Source organism: Camelus bactrianus, chromosome 5, assembly GCF_048773025.1.
Source record: "Camelus bactrianus isolate YW-2024 breed Bactrian camel chromosome 5, ASM4877302v1, whole genome shotgun sequence".
Classification (NCBI taxonomy): domain Eukaryota; kingdom Metazoa; phylum Chordata; class Mammalia; order Artiodactyla; family Camelidae; genus Camelus; species Camelus bactrianus.
Genome location: NC_133543.1, coordinates 88,312,210 through 88,332,287, shown reverse-complemented (window position 1 = coordinate 88,332,287; position 20,078 = coordinate 88,312,210). Strand labels below are relative to the sequence as shown.

The 20,078-nt window shown below is 35.0% G+C and overlaps 1 protein-coding gene across 7 annotated transcripts in view; it reads left to right on the top strand.

The window, feature by feature from the left end:
* USP37 (ubiquitin specific peptidase 37) overlaps nucleotides 1-20,078 on the top strand; it is a 77,171-nt gene that overhangs the window by 10,002 nt on the left and 47,091 nt on the right. For all 7 annotated transcript variants that reach the window (XR_012507173.1, XM_010948770.3, XM_045512052.2 and 4 more), the window contains 6 exons: nucleotides 2,207-2,378; nucleotides 6,068-6,165; nucleotides 8,607-8,785; nucleotides 9,125-9,202; nucleotides 16,827-16,924; nucleotides 18,250-18,334. Coding sequence is in view for 6 of the 7 variants with exons in the window: in XM_010948770.3 (XP_010947072.1) it covers nucleotides 2,207-2,378; nucleotides 6,068-6,165; nucleotides 8,607-8,785; nucleotides 9,125-9,202; nucleotides 16,827-16,924; nucleotides 18,250-18,334 (710 nt within the window). In the remaining variant the exon portion in view is untranslated. The remainder of the gene's footprint in view (nucleotides 1-2,206; nucleotides 2,379-6,067; nucleotides 6,166-8,606; nucleotides 8,786-9,124; nucleotides 9,203-16,826; nucleotides 16,925-18,249; nucleotides 18,335-20,078) is intronic.

Below are 20,078 nucleotides of genomic sequence, written 5' to 3'. Positions count from 1 at the left end.
TCAAGTAAAAAATTCAGTTTTTCAGTCCTTATTCCAAACTAGCACTGAATAAAGATATAAGTATTTAAGCAAACATAGATCTTTAGAATCTACCTGTGATTCTACCTTCATCTCAGTTCTAGATCAGTTTGCATTCAGCATTCATTTGTTAACCACTTACAAATTGCTGTGGTGGGAACTGTGCTAAGAGCTAAGAATATAGAGCTGAATGAGACACTTTTCCTCTCAAACTTAAGAGTAACCAAATCCATTCTTAGCTGTAAAAATATCTCAAAGATACAGAGGTAATACAAAGAAGGGAGTGTTTTGTGCTCTGAGGATTTAGAGTATAAATAGAAATTTGCCAGACACATTGGAGGTTAAGGTAAAGGTGATTTCTATACATGGACAAACACATGCACATGTGAATCAACACTCAAGGAACCAGAAAATTATTTTAAAGAAGATAGCACAGTAGGGTGTGAGTGGCAGAAGTAGAGGCTGAAGAGCTAGATAGGACCCAGATCTTGGAATATCTTGTTATGCTACAGGGAACTTAGATACTAAGGAGCCAAGAATCTTAAGTTTGAATTCTTTTGGCAGCTAGGCAGATGACTTTATTTCATGAGCTAGTGGCAGAATAATGACATGTAAGAGGTTATTGTGGAAGTTTACATGAGAAATGAAAGTCCTGAGCAAAGGAAAAGAGGAAAAGCAAGAGGAGGAAAGGGTAAATTTGAAGAGATCTCAAGAAGATTTAACTCAGATTTGGGGGATGACAGAAAAAGTCTAGGGAGAGTCCTCAATTAAAGTGGTTGGCAGTCCCTTTCATCTTCTCTAGAGGGGAAGAATTGGGTTATGAAGATTGAGAGAGATGAGTTGTTTGAGGTGTTAGGTATTCAGATACTGATTGATATGCACTAGGTGTATGGTAAACAGGACTAGAGCTCCAGCAGAGAGGTCTGGACTTAGAGAAAAAGTTGAGAGGCCTCAGCATGTGGGTAGTTACTAAAATTGGAAGTCTAGCTAGGATTTTTCAGTTGTTGAAGTGATCAAATTCAGGATTATTCCCATCTTGTTAATGAACAAACTTTTCCCCTCACATTTAACTTTCATTTTTAGAAAGTGGTATATTGACTGAAATAATGGTTTTATGCAATCTCTTTTCCTTTTGCATGGTAAACTGCTCATTTAACTATTTTGGGGTTAAAGCATCTGAAACTAGTTATTGTGTATTATGATAGAATTTCTACTCAAGCACAAGCACATGAATTGAATACCTACTTTGAAGCTAAAAAAAATTTAAATTTGAAATACAATTTAGTCTGATTGGTAAAATTGTTTTGTCATTCTTATCTAAAAATTGTCAAGGTCAGTTCTTTCTAATTAAAAACAAGTGAAACACTGTTCTTTATACTGTTCAGAGGGTATGTCTTCAGCAAAAGTCAGCGTTAGAAACCTTTGTGTATGTCTGCTGAGGGAGAATGTTAGAGAATAAGGATGCCTGGTTGGCAGAAATTATTTAATAAACTGCATGATTTCTTAATTTAATCTTGGAAAAATATCAACCAAGAGAAGATAAAAGTTATCACTTGGTAGCACATATCCAGACCCTGGAAGAGTGTAAGACAAGTTATTGAACCAGGTCTGGGGAGTGGGAGAAGCAAGCTAATAGAGTTCCAGGGTACTTATGATCTTTGTGATTGAATGAAAGTTAAATGAGCATGTTTAGACAGTTAAAAAAAAAAAAAGATATTCTTACATTGGTAAAGGTTTATTTTAATGTATTTTTGAGAAGAGGAATTCTTTTGAGGATTATAGTTTGGATCAGTATATCATTTTACATTGTAGCTACTTTAACTAATTGCCAGATGTTTTATAAGCTCTTATTTTAAAAAAGAAGAAGAAGAAGAAAAAAAAATAAAGTCTCTAATCCAATATGGCTTTCTAAACTGGTGATGGATAACCATCTAGGCTCTGAAAATTGTTAACTTGTTTTTATAACTTTATAACTATACCTGAAAATATATAGCTCCCTACCAAAAAATCAGGAGTGCTAGGATTAATCTTTGATTTAAATGTGTCAAGAAATGGAAATTCTTTTTGGTTGGGGGCAAAAGTAAGAAATATAACAAAAATACAAAGGTTACTATTCATTATGTAAGTTATTTTACTTCATTATAATTCATTTTTAATGACAAAATACTTTTCCTTTTGTGTTGATCAGCTAAGTCATAACATTAAAAATGTGGTACTTCGACCCAGTGGAGCAAAACAAAGCCGCCTAATGTTAACTCTACAAGATAACAGCTTCTTGTCTATTGATAAAGTACCAAGTAAGGATGCAGAGGAAATGAGGTTGTTTCTAGATGCAGTCCATCAAAACAGACTTAATGCAGGTGAGCATTAATTGTCCCAGGGTCTGACATTGGCAGTTATGAAAAATATTACTAGATAATAGGTTATTATCCCTGATGAATATTGATAAAAAATTTTCAGCAAAATACTAGCAGACCTAATTCAACAGCACATTAAAAAGACTACACCATGGCCAAGTGGAATTTATCTCTGGAATGCAAGGATGGCTAAAGATAATGAAAAATCTATCAATGTGATACATCAAATTAACAGAGTGAAGGACAAAAACCACATAATCATCTTGATGCAGAAAAAACATTTGATAAAATTTAACATTCTTTCATGATAGAGACACTCAGCAAAGTAAGAATAAAAGGAAACTACCTCAACATAATAAAGGCCTTATATGAAAAGCTCATAGCACAATGATGAAAAACTGAAAGATTTTCCTATAAGATCAGGAACAGGGCAGGGATGCCCTTTCGTCACTTCTATTCAACATAGTATTGGAAGTCCTAGTCAGAGCAAAGCATCCAAATTGAAAAGGAAGAGGTAATTTTATCTCTGCTCGCAGATGATATGATTTTATGTGTAGAGTCCCTAAAGATTCCATGAAAAAGTATGTCTAGAAAAGGAGTAGGATTTAAATTACATTTGGAGAAAGTTGCCTTGTTACGTCAGTCTTACATACTTGCCTTTGTATGAAACTTATTCTGAGGTTTTATTCTTGCTATGAAAACGGCATGTGCTATAGAATATAGAACAGCACACAGTATGATCAGATTTCCCTGCCCCCTTCAATCCCTTTCATTTAAAATGTTTTTTTTTTTTTTTAAATATATTTGAATCTTAACTCTTCATTGAATGTACTTTGGAACTTGGCATGGGGTAAGGGATTTAATATATTTTTTCCTCCAGAAAAAGGCCAATTGTTGCAGGTGCTACTTAATGATAAACTATTTTTGACCTACTGATTTGAAATTCCATATTTATGAAATAATACATTACTGTCTATGCCCGTATATTATCTACTCTTCTGTCCACTAATATACTTACTTATGCCTATGTCATATCCTTTGATTGTATTACTTTTATATTTTGATATTTAGTGGTAAATATACAATGGTGGCTAATGTTTGTTGACTTTACCACACTAGATGCTTCATAGACATTAAATTTATGCTCATAACTACCCAGTGGTGTAGATATGACCATGATTTTCTCTTTTGTTTGTTTCTTGGAACGCCTTTATTGAGATATGATTTTTACACCATGCAATACACTCATTTATGAAACTTACTCTGAGGTTTTATTCTTGCTACAAACACAGCAGGTGATCACACAGTATGATCAGACAGTATGATCAGATTTTCCTGCCCCCTCCAATCCTTTTCATTTAAAATATTTTGTTTTTTTTTTTTTTAAGAAAAATACATACAGGCATCTTTTTAGGAATAATCTGTTGTTTAAAATGAATTTTCTACTGTTGTCATTAATCACCAGCTCTGTCATCAATACTTCATCATTACTGATATTTTATACTTGACAAAATTGAGTTTTTAACTGAAATATAACACATATTAAAACATTGAGAAAGTAAAGATGTAGTAGTGCTACCTTGCTTGTATTTAATTAATGTCTCTACTTGACACATTTCTTTTTCTTGTTAAAAAAAATTTCTTTTTAATGGTTGTTTGCCATTTAGTACCTATTCATTGTCTGGTCTTGTTACCAAATCTGAACTATGTCAGTTTCCTAAATATTAAATTTTAGAATCGAGGAATTGAGTCCTGTTTAAAAGTTTTAGAATATTTCAGGGATTGTGTCTATATTTCTATATTTGTTTTATTTTATCATATTAATTGAATCACTGTTTTAAGAATTGATGTATGTAAGAAAAGCATGTCTTTAAATATATTAGAGTGGAAAGCACAGTAAAATGGGGACCCAAGTTTGAGTCTAAACAATATGGAATAATGGAAAAGCAAGAGCTTTGGACCTAAAAAGTTTTGGATTTGAATCCTAGCTCTGTTATTTCCTGTGAGGTTTTGGGCAACTCACTTAAAAACTTAGTTTCGGTTTCCTCATCTCTAAAATGAAGGTTTTATCACCTTGTTTTCAGTGCTTAATAAAGAATTAGAGCTCATAAATGTAAAACATGACTGGCACATGATAGGCACTCAGTGAGTCATTGCTGCTTTTAGAGTAGCTAGCTATGGACGTAACTTGTTCTGTACTCTTGGGCAGGTTGTTTTAATCTTTAGATTTAAGTTGCCTTAGCTGTCCAAAAGTGATCATACATACTTTGCAGAGAGAGACTAGAGTAAGATAATCAATATAAAAATACTTTGGTTAATTATAAAACATTTAAAGTATCTTGTGTGGTGCTTGAAATCAGTGGGGAAGAGACCAATATTTGATGAACAGCCTTATCTGTAAATAGGAAGACTAGCTAATCACTTCAGAAGACAGTAAAACTAGATTCTTATCTTATTCCTTCATCTAAGTAGATTTTACCTTGATCAAAGTCTTGAATGTAAGAAAATAAAACAATAAAAGTATTAAAAGGGTAGAATGGATTTTAACATAATATGAGTGGAAAAGACCTTTCTGAGAATGATATAAAAACCAGAATCAGTAAAGGAAAAGACTTAATAACTTGGACTGTGTGAAAAGTTTGAATGATCTCTGTGGCAAAAAGGAAAAGACAAAGGAAGAAAATATTAGCCACAGTGACAGAGTTAATTAACATGGCTAATATACAGATACCGACTTTCCAAAACAGTAAGAAAAAGACAATTCAGTGGAAAAATGGACATACAGTTAATTCAAAAAGAAAAAAAATATTATGGTGGCCCATAAACATGAAAAATTCTCAACTTCACCAATAACTAAACAAATTCAGACTCTTACTACATTAACAGTAGTTTGGAGGGAGGCAGAATATTCTCATACACTGATAAGAGCTTTGACAGAGTTTTTTTTTTTTGAGGAATAGTAATATCAATTTAGTTTAAAATTACACATCCTTTACCCCAATGATTCTATGAAGTTTTATCCTACAAAAATCATTTAATTAGTGCAAGAAGATATGTGAAAAAATGTTCAGCACTGTTTAAAATTTTTTAAAATTAAAATATCCCAAATGATAATCAGTGGGAAATTAACAAAATTAAAATGTAAAATACCTTTTAAAGTATATAAAAATTCATATTTATACGTTACCATACATGTTCTTTAAACTAGCACTGATTTCTTTAGAATAGGAACCATTCTGTTTGTTGAACTTACAGAGAATGCTTTGGAGTATACGTTGTTGGAAGTATATCTGTCACTGGTTTTGACACATGTGGCATCCATTATCAGTGTTCTTGCCATAGATACACAGTGACAACTTTTCTATTGTGTTAATTACCAAATATTTATATAGGAGAATTTCTAGCATTTTCTTTTTGCAGTTAAAAATGTGTCATTCTATTACATGTTCTCAAATTTTTGCATTGTTATTCAATTTTTTGCTTCATTTTAGTTCTAAATTTTAACTACTGTATATATAAATTATACTTTTAGAAAGAATTGGTTGATAAGCACTTTGATTTGTTTTATTTTTCCTGTTTTAATTTCCTCATTATATAATGATGATGACGATGATGATGACGACGACAACGACAACAACAAATCTCTTTATATGAAAAGTGAATGATTTGGGAATTTTCTTTTTTTTCACCAGCCATGAAACCTCAGGGTTCTGGTAGTTTTGGAGCTATTCTAGGCAGCAGGACCTCACAGAAGGAAACCAATAGGCAGCTTTCTTACTCAGACAATCAGGTATGTTTGTTTGAATCTTTTTAGCTTTTTTTTTTTTTTTTAAATGATACTCATAGACATTCTGTAAGGTAGTTACAGGAAGTAGAATTTAGACTGTCATGTCTAATAATTCTGGCATTATCACAAGGGTATTTTCCGCATACCTGAAATTTACCATAGTAGAGTGTAGTTTTTAAAAATCATAGCTTTGGAATTAGATGTGGGTTTGAGACTGGGTGCTGCTACTTACTAGCCGTGGGTCATTGGAGAAGTTCCTTAAATATCCTGAGCCTTAGTATCCATCTGTAAAATTGAGACAGCAAGAATATTTTAAGGGTTGCTGTGAGATTATGCACATAAAAGTGCTTAGCCCGTGATACCATTATACTAACGATCCTGTAAATGCTGCTGTTATTTCTTTGATGCTCTTTGGGTCTGTTCTACATTACGAACTTTGCCAGTACACTATCTGATACCAGACTGCTTTGTTGGGTCTTCTGTTTGCTTTTTAAATAGTTTTTCTTTCATAAATACTATTCAGCCAGCTGTGAGATTTACTGTGCACTATTGCAACTTAGCAGTCGTATGTCTCTTTTAATTTGTTTTACAAAGGAAAACCAGGTGTAAAGAGAAACTTTGAAGCTCTCCTGTAAGTAAACTAAAGAGTTCTATTTGGCTATGCAGAGATGGATTGATTTACTTAATCCATTTACTGGACTGAGCAATAAATAAGATTTCATTTTTGTTGGTTTCTTTTTATAGATTGGGGGTTTTTTTTTTACACATTTTAATTGAGATACGATTAGTAGGCAGTGAATCGCACATATTTAAATTGTGCAATTTGATATGTTTTGACTTATGTACATACCCACAAAATCATCACCATAATCAACTTAGTGAACATAGCAAAAACCCTTACAAGCTTCCTCATCCCCTTTGTAATCCTTCCCTACAGCTCCCTCTCTGGCCGGTATCCCTGAGCCACAATTGAGTTGCTGTCACTCTAGAATAGTTTGCATTTTCTACAGTTTTATCAGGGTTTCCAGAGTCTTGTCTGGGTTTTTCACTCATTATAGTTACTTTGAGATTCATAGGTACAAATTTAAACTGTTAGACTATTTAAATGTATAAATGTTAACGTATCTAGCAAAAGCATATACTTACATTTTCCCAAATAATGATTCCCATTAGTGAGATTATAAAATCAATTTGTGGGTTGTGACTAGCATTAAATAAAAAAGGAATAGATTAGAAAACAACAGAGAAGGTATTATTATACATAGTAAGGGTAAGTATTGGTTTCTGAAACTTTGTTTCAGTTTTATTTATGTGAATGTGTAATAGATTGTGAAGTAAAATATTTCTCACTATGGGTTTATGGTCAAAAAAGGTTGAAAAACAGTATGCATATAGTATGCTACCATTCGTTTAACAAAAAGAATTAAATTTTGATTTGCATTTGCATAAAAATCAGTTGAATACTTATAAGATATTGCAGGATAGGAAGTGGAAGAACTGGATGGGTGGCATTGGGGTGATAATGAGACTTCTCAGTATATGGCTTTTATAATAGCATTTTGATTTTTGAGTCTTGAGAATGAATTCTACATTTGAAAATAAATTTAACTTTTTAAGTTGTTCATCCAGATGACCTCAGAGATTTTTTTCCTTTTTTGTCCTAAGATTGTAATCTGTAGAAAGTGATTAGAAATATCTTCCATAGGAGATAATCACATAGCTCTTAATGTACAGTTATAAAATTTACCTAGCAGAATGCTACTCAAAAGCACTTTCCCAACTCATGTGTTTACATTGTTGTATTCTCTCTGAATGTTTTTGCTGTGTCTTTAGCGTAGACTCTTTGATTCATCTTCTGCCAGTGCAATCTATCTCACTTTCATTCTTCCTATCATTATATATATTTGTATCATTACTCCAGACTAGAACCTCCTCAAAAGTCCTGTGATGTACATATGACTTGGCATTTAAATTGTAGCAGCCAAATATCATTGTTGCTCCTTTTTCTCACATCTGTGTCACTTTAATTTACCATAATCGTAATTAAATTTTTTTTTCTGAAGATCTACTCTCATGTTGGTCAGTTGAATCATATCTTGTGTACGTGACTTTTTAAAATCAGTGATTCAAAGCAAATTCCCTTCTGCTTCTAGGTGTGCTGTGGAATTTGTTAAGTTTACAAGAGTGCTATAGGAAAGTAAGCATCAAGCTTGATTTCTGACACTGACCGTACATTAGAATCACATAGGGTGCTTTAAAAAAAGAAATACTGATGAATGGACCTCACTCCAGACCAGTTAGACTAGAATCTCTGGAGATAGGTCTCCAGTTATGGGTTTTGTTTGTTTGTTTGTTTGTTTTAAAGTTCCCCACGTGAGACTCACTGGTCTAAAAGTATACCAATTAATTTGAAGAATTAGCTATGTTAAACTTTATTCTTATAGGTCTCTTCAAAAAGAGGAAGTTTGGAAACTAAAGATGATATTCCATTTCGAAAAGTTCTCAGTAATCCAGGTAGAGGATCGATTAAGACTGCAGCAGGAAGTGGAATAACTGCCACCCGGACGATTCCCTCTTTGACATCTACATCAACACCTCTTAGATCAGGGTTATTAGAAAATAGGTAGGAAAGACTTTTTTTCTTTATTAGTCATTAGCCCTGCCTGTTTATAAATGTCTTTTAGGCCTTTTAGAACGACCAATAATTTGAGAAAAAGAAAGAGATTGTCCAGTTAGAAGAAGAGAGTATATAGAACATATGGGGAGGTAAATAGTATCTGTCTTACGTGGTTTATGTCAGTGACACTTATAGAGCACATAGATACAGTGTATTAATTTAAATGTGGTGACAAGAATTAGAAAGCAGTAGTCATGGCTTTAGTTCTTGAGAGTGTTGGCTTATATTTTTTTAATGGTATGAATTATGATTTTTTAAATAATTTTTTTTTCCTGTTCTCTATAGGACTGAAAAGAGGAAAAGAATGCTATCATCTGGCTCAGAGTTGAATGAAGATTACCCTAAGGAGAATGATTCATCATCGTAAGTTGCTTTAAGGACTTTTGTAGCACTAGATCAGCGTTTCTTATGTTGGTAATTACGACCACTAGGGAAAATTGGGACAGTGTTCAATTTATGGGAATCCCAAAGATAGAAGAGCCACATTTAAAGTATTTTGGTGACAGTAGATTGGACAGTAGCTCAACAGAGAGAGGATTTGACCGTTACTATTGCTTTGGTCATTTATTGCACTTCTCCCATATGAGCTTTTTCTGTCTACAGTACTTAGAAGAATAGAGCTGAAGAACTCTTAAGTGTTTCTTGTTGGCTGCTCTTTTAGTGTGAACCCCTTCCTACCCTCTTCCCTTTACCTATAAAAATTTTTTTTTTTCCTACTTCATGTGAAAAGTTAGCTTAGGGGTAAAAGGATGTGGAAACCCTGCATAGATTCTAGGCAAGGAGCATCAGTCTTTTAGAGCTATTTTTGGAGTTGAACAAAAGGGAATACCTGCAACAGGACAGTCACCAGCTCATAATCCTCTTCCTCATCATGAATTTTGTTTGTCTGTCTGTCTTCTGGGAGAGGAAACTTACTCATAGTTGTCAGATAATACTTCAATTAATACCTTAACAGAAATAAGTTAATAGTCAACTGGTATTCAAGGTCAAAAGGTCACCAGAACGGAGTTGGGAAAAAGCTAAAGAAGCTTTATATATTAATTGGGCTTTTGGTTCTACCGCTATAGCAGATATAGAAATCTGGGTAGGTGATAGAACTGGTGTGTGGTATCTTGAGCTACAATCGCCATGGACTCTGATTCCTTCTATCTTGTTGATCTGTCATTCTTAATAAGTAGCTTCCATTTTGTGAACCAAGATAGCTTCAATTTCCACTCTCATGTCTGTATTCCTCTTGGAGGGAAGGAGGACAGGAGCAAACGGGGGGCATACTGCTTTCCTATAAGCTGAAAATTATACATACCACTTTTGTGCATAACACACCAGCCAGAACTTAGTTGTATGGTTATATCAAGTTATGAGAAAGTCTGAAAAATATGCCTAACCCAAACTCTATTATGGCAGAAGAATACAATGGACAACTAACAGTCTGCCTTAGTTTACCCTTCTAGCCCCTGTTTATATCATCCTTCTGATACATAGAATAATCCTACCTTCACCCTGATGGAGACAACCTCCAAGTTTCAATTTTGTCATTGTATCCAGCTTAGAGTCCAGCATCTCTGGGTGATGTGCAGTCCTCTCCATGATGTGTGTTTTGGACCATGTATCTCATGGTCTGGTACCTAAAAACTAAAAGACAAGTTAATCTGCATCCCCCACTCCCACATATCATTCATTATACATTACTGGAGTGGGCACATGATAACAACCATAATGAAAATTTCCATTTAGAAAAAATGAGAGTAGGAAACTGAGGAGTCACTGGTCTATATCAGCAATAAATACTTCTGGACAGAAATTGTGAAGATAGTGTAGGCAGTGGAGTAAGTTCTTGGTTAGCCCATGTAGCAGTCTTTGTTCTATCCTCTGGGAGAAACCCTTGCTCATTGTACTCCGTATGACTCCTGGCTTTGCTCTCTGGTAGATTTCCTTTGTCTGTTATCTTTCAAGGCCATAGCTGAAGTGAGTTTTGAAGACTATGTTGTTCTTTGGGGTCATGCAGCTTTTGTAGCCTACTTCATGCTGGTGCAGTTCTAGAAGTTTAGAAATGTCCAGAAATCTTAAAGTTTAGAAGTCTAGAAGTTTCTTTAAAGGAACAAGCAGGCTTTTATAGGCTTGAGAAAGAATTGAGGCCAGTATTTTTGCTGTTATTTTGGTTCTTTTGTTTTAATAAACTAAAGTTTTAGAATAATTTTCAATTTACAGAAAAGGTGCAAAGGTACTATGGAATGTACCTGTATACCCATTACCCAGTTTTCCCCAATATTTATGTATGTATGTATGTATTTATTTATTCTTATTGAAGTATAGTTGGTTTACAGTGTTGTGTTAATTTCTGGTGTACAACATAGTGATTCAGTTATACTTATATGTATTTCCCTAATATTAATACCAGTTTTTCACGAAACTACTCCAGTTACCTCTTTATCATTGCCTCAGTTTGAGAATCAGAAGCAATTGTATTTTTTTGGTCCCAGGTGGTCTCACGTTACCACACAATTTCAGTTCTAGGCCATTGGCACAAAGAGATGTATTCCTTTTCATCCTTGATTGCAAGCTGGCTAGTTCTTGGCCAAATTTATCTGTCTTGAATAGGACCTTGCTGAAAGCAGTAAGAAGCACTCACACAGACCAGTGTTAATTGTCTTAATCATTTCATTTTAGGCCTGCTTCCCAAAACATTACAGATAACAGTTCTGTAAACATTTTGCTGAGATGTAACAATAGTCACTAGCTTTCCTATCTGTAATATCTGTGTTCTTACTCTCTGCCTTCCTTCTGAGCTAGTTCTACGTTTTCTAGGTTTGTTATTGGTAGCACCCGACTTTTGGTAACAAAATTTGTATATTCGGGGCCAAGTTGTAGGGAACAGAATTCACTCTAGCTGCTTGTGTACAGAGTATTAAGTGGCTTCCAGAATCGTTAAGAAAGCTGGAAGGGTAGGCTCTAGGTTAAGCTTTCAGGAATGATTTTGTCAGCCATGCCTCAGATCAGGTCATGAAAGATGCTCCTGGCTATCCTGAAGCTAATAGCTGAATTGGAACCTGCCATGAAAGCTGTTATCTCTAGAATCATGCTGCCACTGCCAAATGTGGAAATCTCTACGGAAAAACCAGACAACCCCAAGGTGATGTTTGCCATCAGAAGTAGCAAAACACATGACCTCTGCCTTATTTCCACTTTCTAGATCTTGCACGAGTACATGTAATTGCCTTATCTTAAGTTGTGTCTCAAACACTAACTTGGAAATGTAGTCTTTTAGCTTTCTGGCTTCTGTAGAACAGAGAGTTACACTAAAAGGTGGTTAATCAACTTTGCATGCCTACCATATTCTACCATATTCACCACACTTTGGAGAAGTGTCAGTTGTTCCATTTTGAATTATGTCTGATGAGCCCTGAATTTTTAATACTTGTTCTGGGCTGAGAATACTTTTTACACCATCACAGTTAAATTTTTTGAAGTTTGGGCTTCCTAGAAGCAGGTTTTAGATAAACATACTTTTGCAAGTGACTTATTAAGGAAGTTTTCATAGGAGAGACCAGTGACAGAGTGGGGAAAGAAGAACTGGGAAGGAGGAGGAAGCCAACCAAGGGTGTGATCTTAGATAAACGTCCCACAGAGAGTAGGCCTCATCTTGATCTAGCAGGAGAACTCTGGGCTTGTCCCAACTTGAGGTAAGGAAGATGGGCTTTCATATTCTTATACTACACTGTTTTTGGTTAACAGCTGCCTTGGGGCTTTTGGCTCTGCCCAGATGTGCATAACATTTAAAGTAGCCCAAAGGCAGTCCTCTGAAGAACTGCAGGTGCCAGCTGTTGAAAACACAGTCTAGATGTGTGAGAAGTATAAAAAGGGATCTGAGGGGGCTCTGAATGAGCATCACTATTGGATTCATTCAGTCTTATTACAGATTCTTCACATTGATGCTTCTCAACTTCTGATTGAGAATGTTAAAAAAGGAGGGTTAGTGGGATGAGATACAGTCCTTATTGTCCTTATTGCTACAAATAGCCTTAGGCTATAACTGATACTATTTTCTCCTTCTACCATCCATTCCAAATTGGCTCCATTTTCCACTAACATTTCTGCTGATCATGATGGTTTGCCTGGTGGTATGACTGAGATCTTCTCTAAGGAGTCTGAGTCCCTGGTCACTGTGTACTTACCAGTGTGGTTGCTTTTAACTGTCCATTCATAGTTAAAAGTAAGCATATTCTGAATGTATTCTTCCTGCCCTCATTATACAGCAGCAACCCTTAATCCCCCTTATAATAAAGTCAGTTAACTCCTGGCAGTGTGGTCTTTCCCTATTGATCTGCCAGCATGCGGAGCCCAAAATGAGTAGGTAACAGCCATAGCTTTGGATTAAATGGGATTCTTACTGTGCCCCCTGGTGAAAAGCTCCTCCTTTGGAAAATAGGATCTCTAGACCCACTAAATCTAAATTGAGGGGTCAGGAAGCACAAATTCTCCAGGTGGGTTGTTGAGAGTAATAATGAGTGGGGGGCATTCCTACTTCTATTTCTTGATTTCCAGACTCATGTATTCTCTATAAATGTTGGTTTATGCTATACATTGTGTATTGAAGGGCACCCAATCCCTAATGAGATCACCTCTGAGCTGCACCTTTAAAGGCAATTGGAACACTTTATCAGGCCATCAGCTTTGAGGTGATACCGTATATAGTAGGACCAATGGATCCTTTAATCTTATGCCCTTAATGTACCTCCTTTGCTTTAAAGTGGGTTTCTTGTTTCATGATGATGTTATGTAAGATTTCATGTTAGTAAATCATATACTCTTAAGAGCCCTCAGATAGCAATGCAGCCAAGGCACTGTGGACAGGAAAGGCGAAAGCAAACCAAAAATATATGCCAATTTCAGTCAGAATTAATTGCTGCCCTTTCCAGGATGGAAGGGCTCTGATGTAATCAACTTATCACCAAATGACTGGTTGGTTTCCCTAAGGGATAGTACTCTATCAGGGGCTGGGCATTAGTTTCTGCTGCTGACCAGTTGGACATTAAGCAGCATAGTGGCTAAACCAGCCTTGTTGAAAGGGAGCCCCTGTTGTAGGGTGCATTCATAGCTTTTATCTCTGCCACCGAGGCTGTTATTCATGGACCCTTTGTAGAAGTATTTGGATAGCTGAATACAGAGATGGGCTGGCATCTACTGATTAAGTTACCCTGTGTGATTGTTTAATGTCTCTTTGGTGGAGTTCTCTGGTGAGCATTAACATGTGAAACATCTTCACGCTTTGTCTGTACTTCTGTATGACTGCTCATAAACATCTTCCATAAATCATTTCTCCCTGATCTTCCAGGCTTACTCTTTCCAGGCTCCTGACCATCCATCCAAACCATTTGCCACCATCTATTGATGGTGTCCATTGATCTGCTTTTCTCTCCACACAAAGTGGATAATGAGGTGCACTTCTCAAACTATGCACAGTGGAGGATTTCATCTCACTACTGTCTTTCAGGGCAGTCCCTTAGTGGGGCTACAGTGCAGCAACAGTACATTTTCAGCTTGTACCAATGTACCAAGATGATCCATCCATGAATCAGGGCCAGGTTTTTTCGTCTTCTTTCAACTGGTCACAGGGAATACTCTTAAGGTCTGCTCTTATTATTTGTTGCTTTTTATTTGGCTATACCACTTCTATTTTATGATGGATTACTGCTGTAACTTCCTGATCTTACAACTTCATGGGTATGATAGCTCCTAGCTCATGATGGCTTGCTCTGGTTGCGTAGTTCCCTTGATGACTCATAGTCTTTATTATTATTATTTAACCCATATCACTGTATCAGTTATCTATTGCTATATAACAATATACTTAAAATAATAACCATTATTACTTATGAGTCAGTGGTCACTTGAGTGGTTCTGCTTATCTGGGCTAGGCTTGGCCAGTTGTGGCTGGATTCTTTGATTTTCTCATGCACCCATGGTCAATTGGTAGGTTGGCCAGCAGTTGGCTGGTCCACGGTATCTTACTTGTATGACTAGCCATAGCCTGGCTAGTGGTTAGGGTGATGAGGGTGATCGGCCATGTTTTTTAGTCACCTGGCGGGTTAACCTGGAATTATTCACATAGCAGTGGCAGAGTTCCAAGAAAGTGAGTGAAAATTTGCAAGGTGCCTTTAGCCTTAGGATCAAGGCTTACATACTGTTATGTCTGTTACATTCTTTTGGGGAAAGGAAATCACAAGGCCAGCTCCTTTAAGGGTTGGGAAATGGATTTCATTTCTTGATAGGGAGCTTGGGTAGAAGGAAGGGAATAGTTTGGAATATTTTTAAAACAGTTTTATTGAAATATAGTTTACATACCATAAAATTCACCTGTTTTCAATGCACAATGTATAAATGTATAATTCTGTAATTTTTGGTAAATTTGTTGAATTGTGCAGCCATCACCATAATCCAGCTTTAGAACATTTCTGTAACCCCCAACAAGAGCCATTGTGCAGTCTACTGTATTTCTCAAATGCTAGAAATACTGCATGAGCCATATACTCTTCTGCTTTATCCCATCCTAGCTCACTACAGATGAAAAAAAATCTCAGTGTTGTAACACTCTAGGATACTGGAGATATTACCACTAGCAATGGAATTTCTGTTGTCATTGCCAAACAAGTGATCCAATTCCAGAATCCTGTCCTTAGAGTGTGCTTCTTAGGCCCACTTTTAGTACCAGTTGTTGTAGATTAAGCTTTCTAGAAACAAACCCTCAAATGGAGATTAGCGTGCAAGTGATTTATTTAGGAGTTATTCCCAGGGGATACCGAAAAGCATGTGGGTAAAGCTAGATGCTGAAGTGCAGAAAATGAAGAATGAGTGTGATTTCAGGCAAAAACCTGGTCTCTAACCCAAAAAATTGCAGAAATTAGGCTTCATCCTAATCCCTGAGTGAAAAATCTGTTATATAAATTTCACCTTAAAACTGTTCTAATCCAAGGCAAGGAAGTTGGGCTCCTGCACTCTAGCACCTGACCTTACTTGTGACTCTTAGAGTGTGGGCAAAGTATCTCTAGCAGTATGAGGATAGTCCTGTGAAAGAAAATCCTAGATACTGGCTATCAAAAACATACTTAAATTGGTATGGAAGGGAGGACACAAAAAATGAGGTCAGAGGGAATCTGAGTGGAGCATCTTCGTTTCTACTTACAGGCTTTATTCATGATGGTTCTCCTAAAATTAGCACTTTTAATTAAAGTGTGAGCATTTTTTTGAATGGACTGACTCTACTTAATATAGGTCCAGGTATTTGGGAATAATAGAGGGGGGAAATGCCACTTAAGAAATTTTAAATTGGGAGAAGGGTATAGCTCAAGTGGTAGAGCGCATGCTTTGCACACTCAAGATCCTGGGTTCAATCCCCAGTACCTCCTCCAAATAGAAATAAACAAATAAACCTAATTACCTCCTCCTCATTAAAAAAAAGAAAGAAAGAAAAGAGAAATTTTAACTTAAAATTTTGTGTTCATGAACTTAAAATAATAACTATGAATTGAAATAATGTAAATAGTAAATAGTACTTCAAATTATATAGATTATAGGAACTTTCTGGGTTTTGTTTTACTTTTTAAAGCTTTTCAGTATCAAGTTTTGAATACTTCTTAATTCATTTGGTCTTAGTAGCTGAATCATTTCATCTGGTCTTGCTTTTGGCTAAGAAAAGCTATATAATTTTGCTGTCTCTGGTTTGACTTCTGTATAAAGAAAATACTCCTTCATTTTTTATGTAATTATCAGGATTATGGATTGGATTGGCTTTTGACTTGGTAATGAAAGCTTATTTTTATGATCCTCATTTGCTTGTCACTGACCTCTTAAGGCTTTAACACCTTGTAGCCTAACTTCCAAGTAAATCAATGAAATTTGGCAGTTGAAATGTAAGAATTTTAATGACAATTATTTAAAATTAAGAGTTATATCTTTATACACATGTATTTAATTAAATTCTTAACTGTAGGAACAACAAAGCTATGACAGATCCCTCAAGAAAGTATTTAACCAGCAGTAGAGAGAAGCAGCTGAGTTTGAAACAGTCAGAAGAGAATAGGACATCAGGTAAGTATTTGGTCTTTGTATAAGATATTCATTTATTATATGATATATTGAAGTAGACTAGAAATAGGAACCTAAACTGGGGCATATTTCTCTACATTATTCATACTTTATAATTCAGTACTAGTTATTGGGTACCAATTTATGAAAGTATTAGAAATATAAAGGAATTTTCATTTTACTTACAAGGAATCTAAGCTTTACCTTTTCTCCTGTTTGGCTGCCTAGCTCTTTCATTTGTCAAAACATCCTGAACCATAGCGTGAATCCACAGAGTTAAAGTGGTTGAAATTAAAGTTCATCAGTGTTGTTACTTATTAGAAGTTTTATAAGATCTTGGAATTATTGTCTAAAGCAATTGTTAAAGCTCACCTTGTTTTTATAAAACCTAGAAGTTAGACTGCCCGTGAATTTTTGTTAGTATTTTCTTACACTTAATATATCTGTCTGATCCTCTGAACTCCTTAGAGATTCAGATACCTGGTATTGATTTGAATACTGTGTTCAACTTGAAATTAAATTGAAGCAAGCTAAATATGGCATTATTTTGATAAGTTGAGAGTTTAAGAGAATTTATTTGATCAGGATTCTAGGAATGGTCTCCTTAGTGTAACATTGTAACATTGGACTCCTCCTGAAAGAAGTACCTCTAATACAATTCTTACCTCTGAAATAATAATACGTTATGTGAACTTACTGATTTTCAGCTTTTATAATCAACCTGTATCAGAAAATAATACTTAAAGATATAGTAACCTTAATAATGTTGAAATTAAGATACATCTTATAAAACTTGACGTGAAAGAGGAGGATTGAGAGAAGGTAGTAAGTAGTCAAGTGATAAGGTTCAAGGAACAGAATGTAGAAGGTTTAAGTGTGTTCAAGTTGCAAAGTTAATCAGTAAAACTAAACACAACTAAAATAATTGAAGAGAGGAGAACAAGAGTAGGATGATGTAAATGAGAATTTATTTCTAATTTTTTGTAAGAATGAGCCAGCTGATACTGTTTAAAATTAATAAATCAATAAATTGTAAAAACATTATTTAGTGTTATGAAGGAAATCAGAAAGACTAAGTTTTCAAAAATTGATTAGAAATTAGAAGCAAAATTTGTGGAACTTCGGGGTGGGAGAGTATTCTTTGCTGCTTATAACCTCTTCCACAGTGTTTGCTCTTTTAACATGTATATACATGTATTAATTTGATGAACAGAAAGGGAGAAAAAAAGAGTTAAATATAAACAAGCCCAATACTTAATTTTATTATTAAATGAACTTGAATGGTTGATTTAAGAATTAAATTTTTCTTGTGTTTGTTCATGTTTTAGGGCTTTTACCTTTGCAATCATCATCTTTTTATGGTAGCAGAGCTGCGTCCAAGGACTACTCCCCTGGCAACACTAACCTAGACAGGTATGCATTGGTTATATGCCTTGTGAAGAACTTGAAGAGCTCTCTTCTTCAGAATATTAAATGATGGGCTGGGCTGTGCATAATGCTCTAAAAGATTCTAGAGATTTTAAAATAAGAAAATAGATGAGAAATGACATTTTAGTTAGAAAGTATTCTAGAAATGTTTTAGTTCACATTCTTCTTTTTTACGTTTTCCAACACATGAGTAAACTGATGTCCAGGAAGGTTTGTACTGAGGCCACAGGTTGTGTCTGGCAGTGTGATCAGATTCTAGATAAGTGTATTTTCCGTCATCCTAAGTGATGAACATAATGAGGTCTCTCCTTTGGGGCATTTTAAAATTGTCTTTGTTGCCTGTGTATTTGTTAAACCACCTACCAAAAGGCATTTTCTTTAAAAAGCAGAAGTTTCACATTAGTGAGTATGTTTTACTAGAAAAGGCTAGTCAGAAATATAATTTCTGATTCTAGAGATAACTTCAGATTGAATTTTTTGAGGTTTATTGACTATAAATATGTAAGACAACTGCTGGGCATGATCATGGAATGCTGCACAGAAGGGCAATGTAAAAAGTGAAGGTAATGGTGTATAATAGATATGCTTTATAATAACATATTAAGTCATATTTCGTTTTTTACTGGAATTTAATTCAAAGTGGTGAAAACATCTTTGATAATTTGTGTAAAATGAATAAAGTGAAATAAAGAATTTGATATTGTATATTTAGGTATATTCAGCCTTGGGTGGTATCTGTCTAGCACTTTATGACTGCAGTGGTAACCTTGATATTTGAATTTAAGAGAGAGAAATCTTGACATATTTCTACTTATTAGAAGAATCTTAAGGGAATCTAAGTTTAAAAAAAACTGCGTTTGGTTTACAATGATTTATTAAATACAATACAAATTTCTTCTCAGAATAATAGAATGAAGATACTCAGTGCACATAGGAATGATTAAGCAAGTAAAAAAAATTTTAAATGTAAAGCTGCACTCAAAGAGTGAAATTTTCCAGATTGATGAGAAAACGAATATTGAGTAAAGGCTGAAGCCACAGAGCACACGTGAAATACAGACTGGAGTCAAATATTTAGGGGTGGGTCTTTAAAACCAACATGAGATTGGGAACCAAACATGACCCCAGACCAAACCTTGGTTTCTTACATGAAGTTATATGAAGCTGGGTATCTTGAACTGCTCTCTGTGCTAGTAAGGCAAAAATACTTCTTCTGTATAAGTACCTGAGTTTGAAACCATAAATATGCTGCTTGCCTGATGCTCCCTGAGCAGAAATCAAATACCTCAAAATGTGAATTACAATGATTGGCATCTGCTTTAGTGTTACCCTGCATAAGGGCAAGAATTCTGAACCCCTAACATAAAATCTTCTGCAGATTAGAGGTCCAGACTGAGGCCAGACTGATACCAGAAGTCAGGAATAGCATGATCATAGGGTATAGGACAGAGAGGAGATGGTAAAGGTAAATGAAAATAAGAGACATATGATGGGCCATCCTCCGTGTCTTAATAGCATTTTGGAAAAAAGGACTAAGGAGAATAAAGGTAAGGAATTTATCAAAGGAATAATGGATGAAAATGAAGGAAGTCCACACATTGAAAAGCTTCAACAAATGCCAAACAGCAAATTATATATATGTATATTTATATGTATATATGTGTGTATATATATATATGTATATTTTTTAAACCACATTGTAGAAGGTGATGGGTAAAGAAATTTTAAA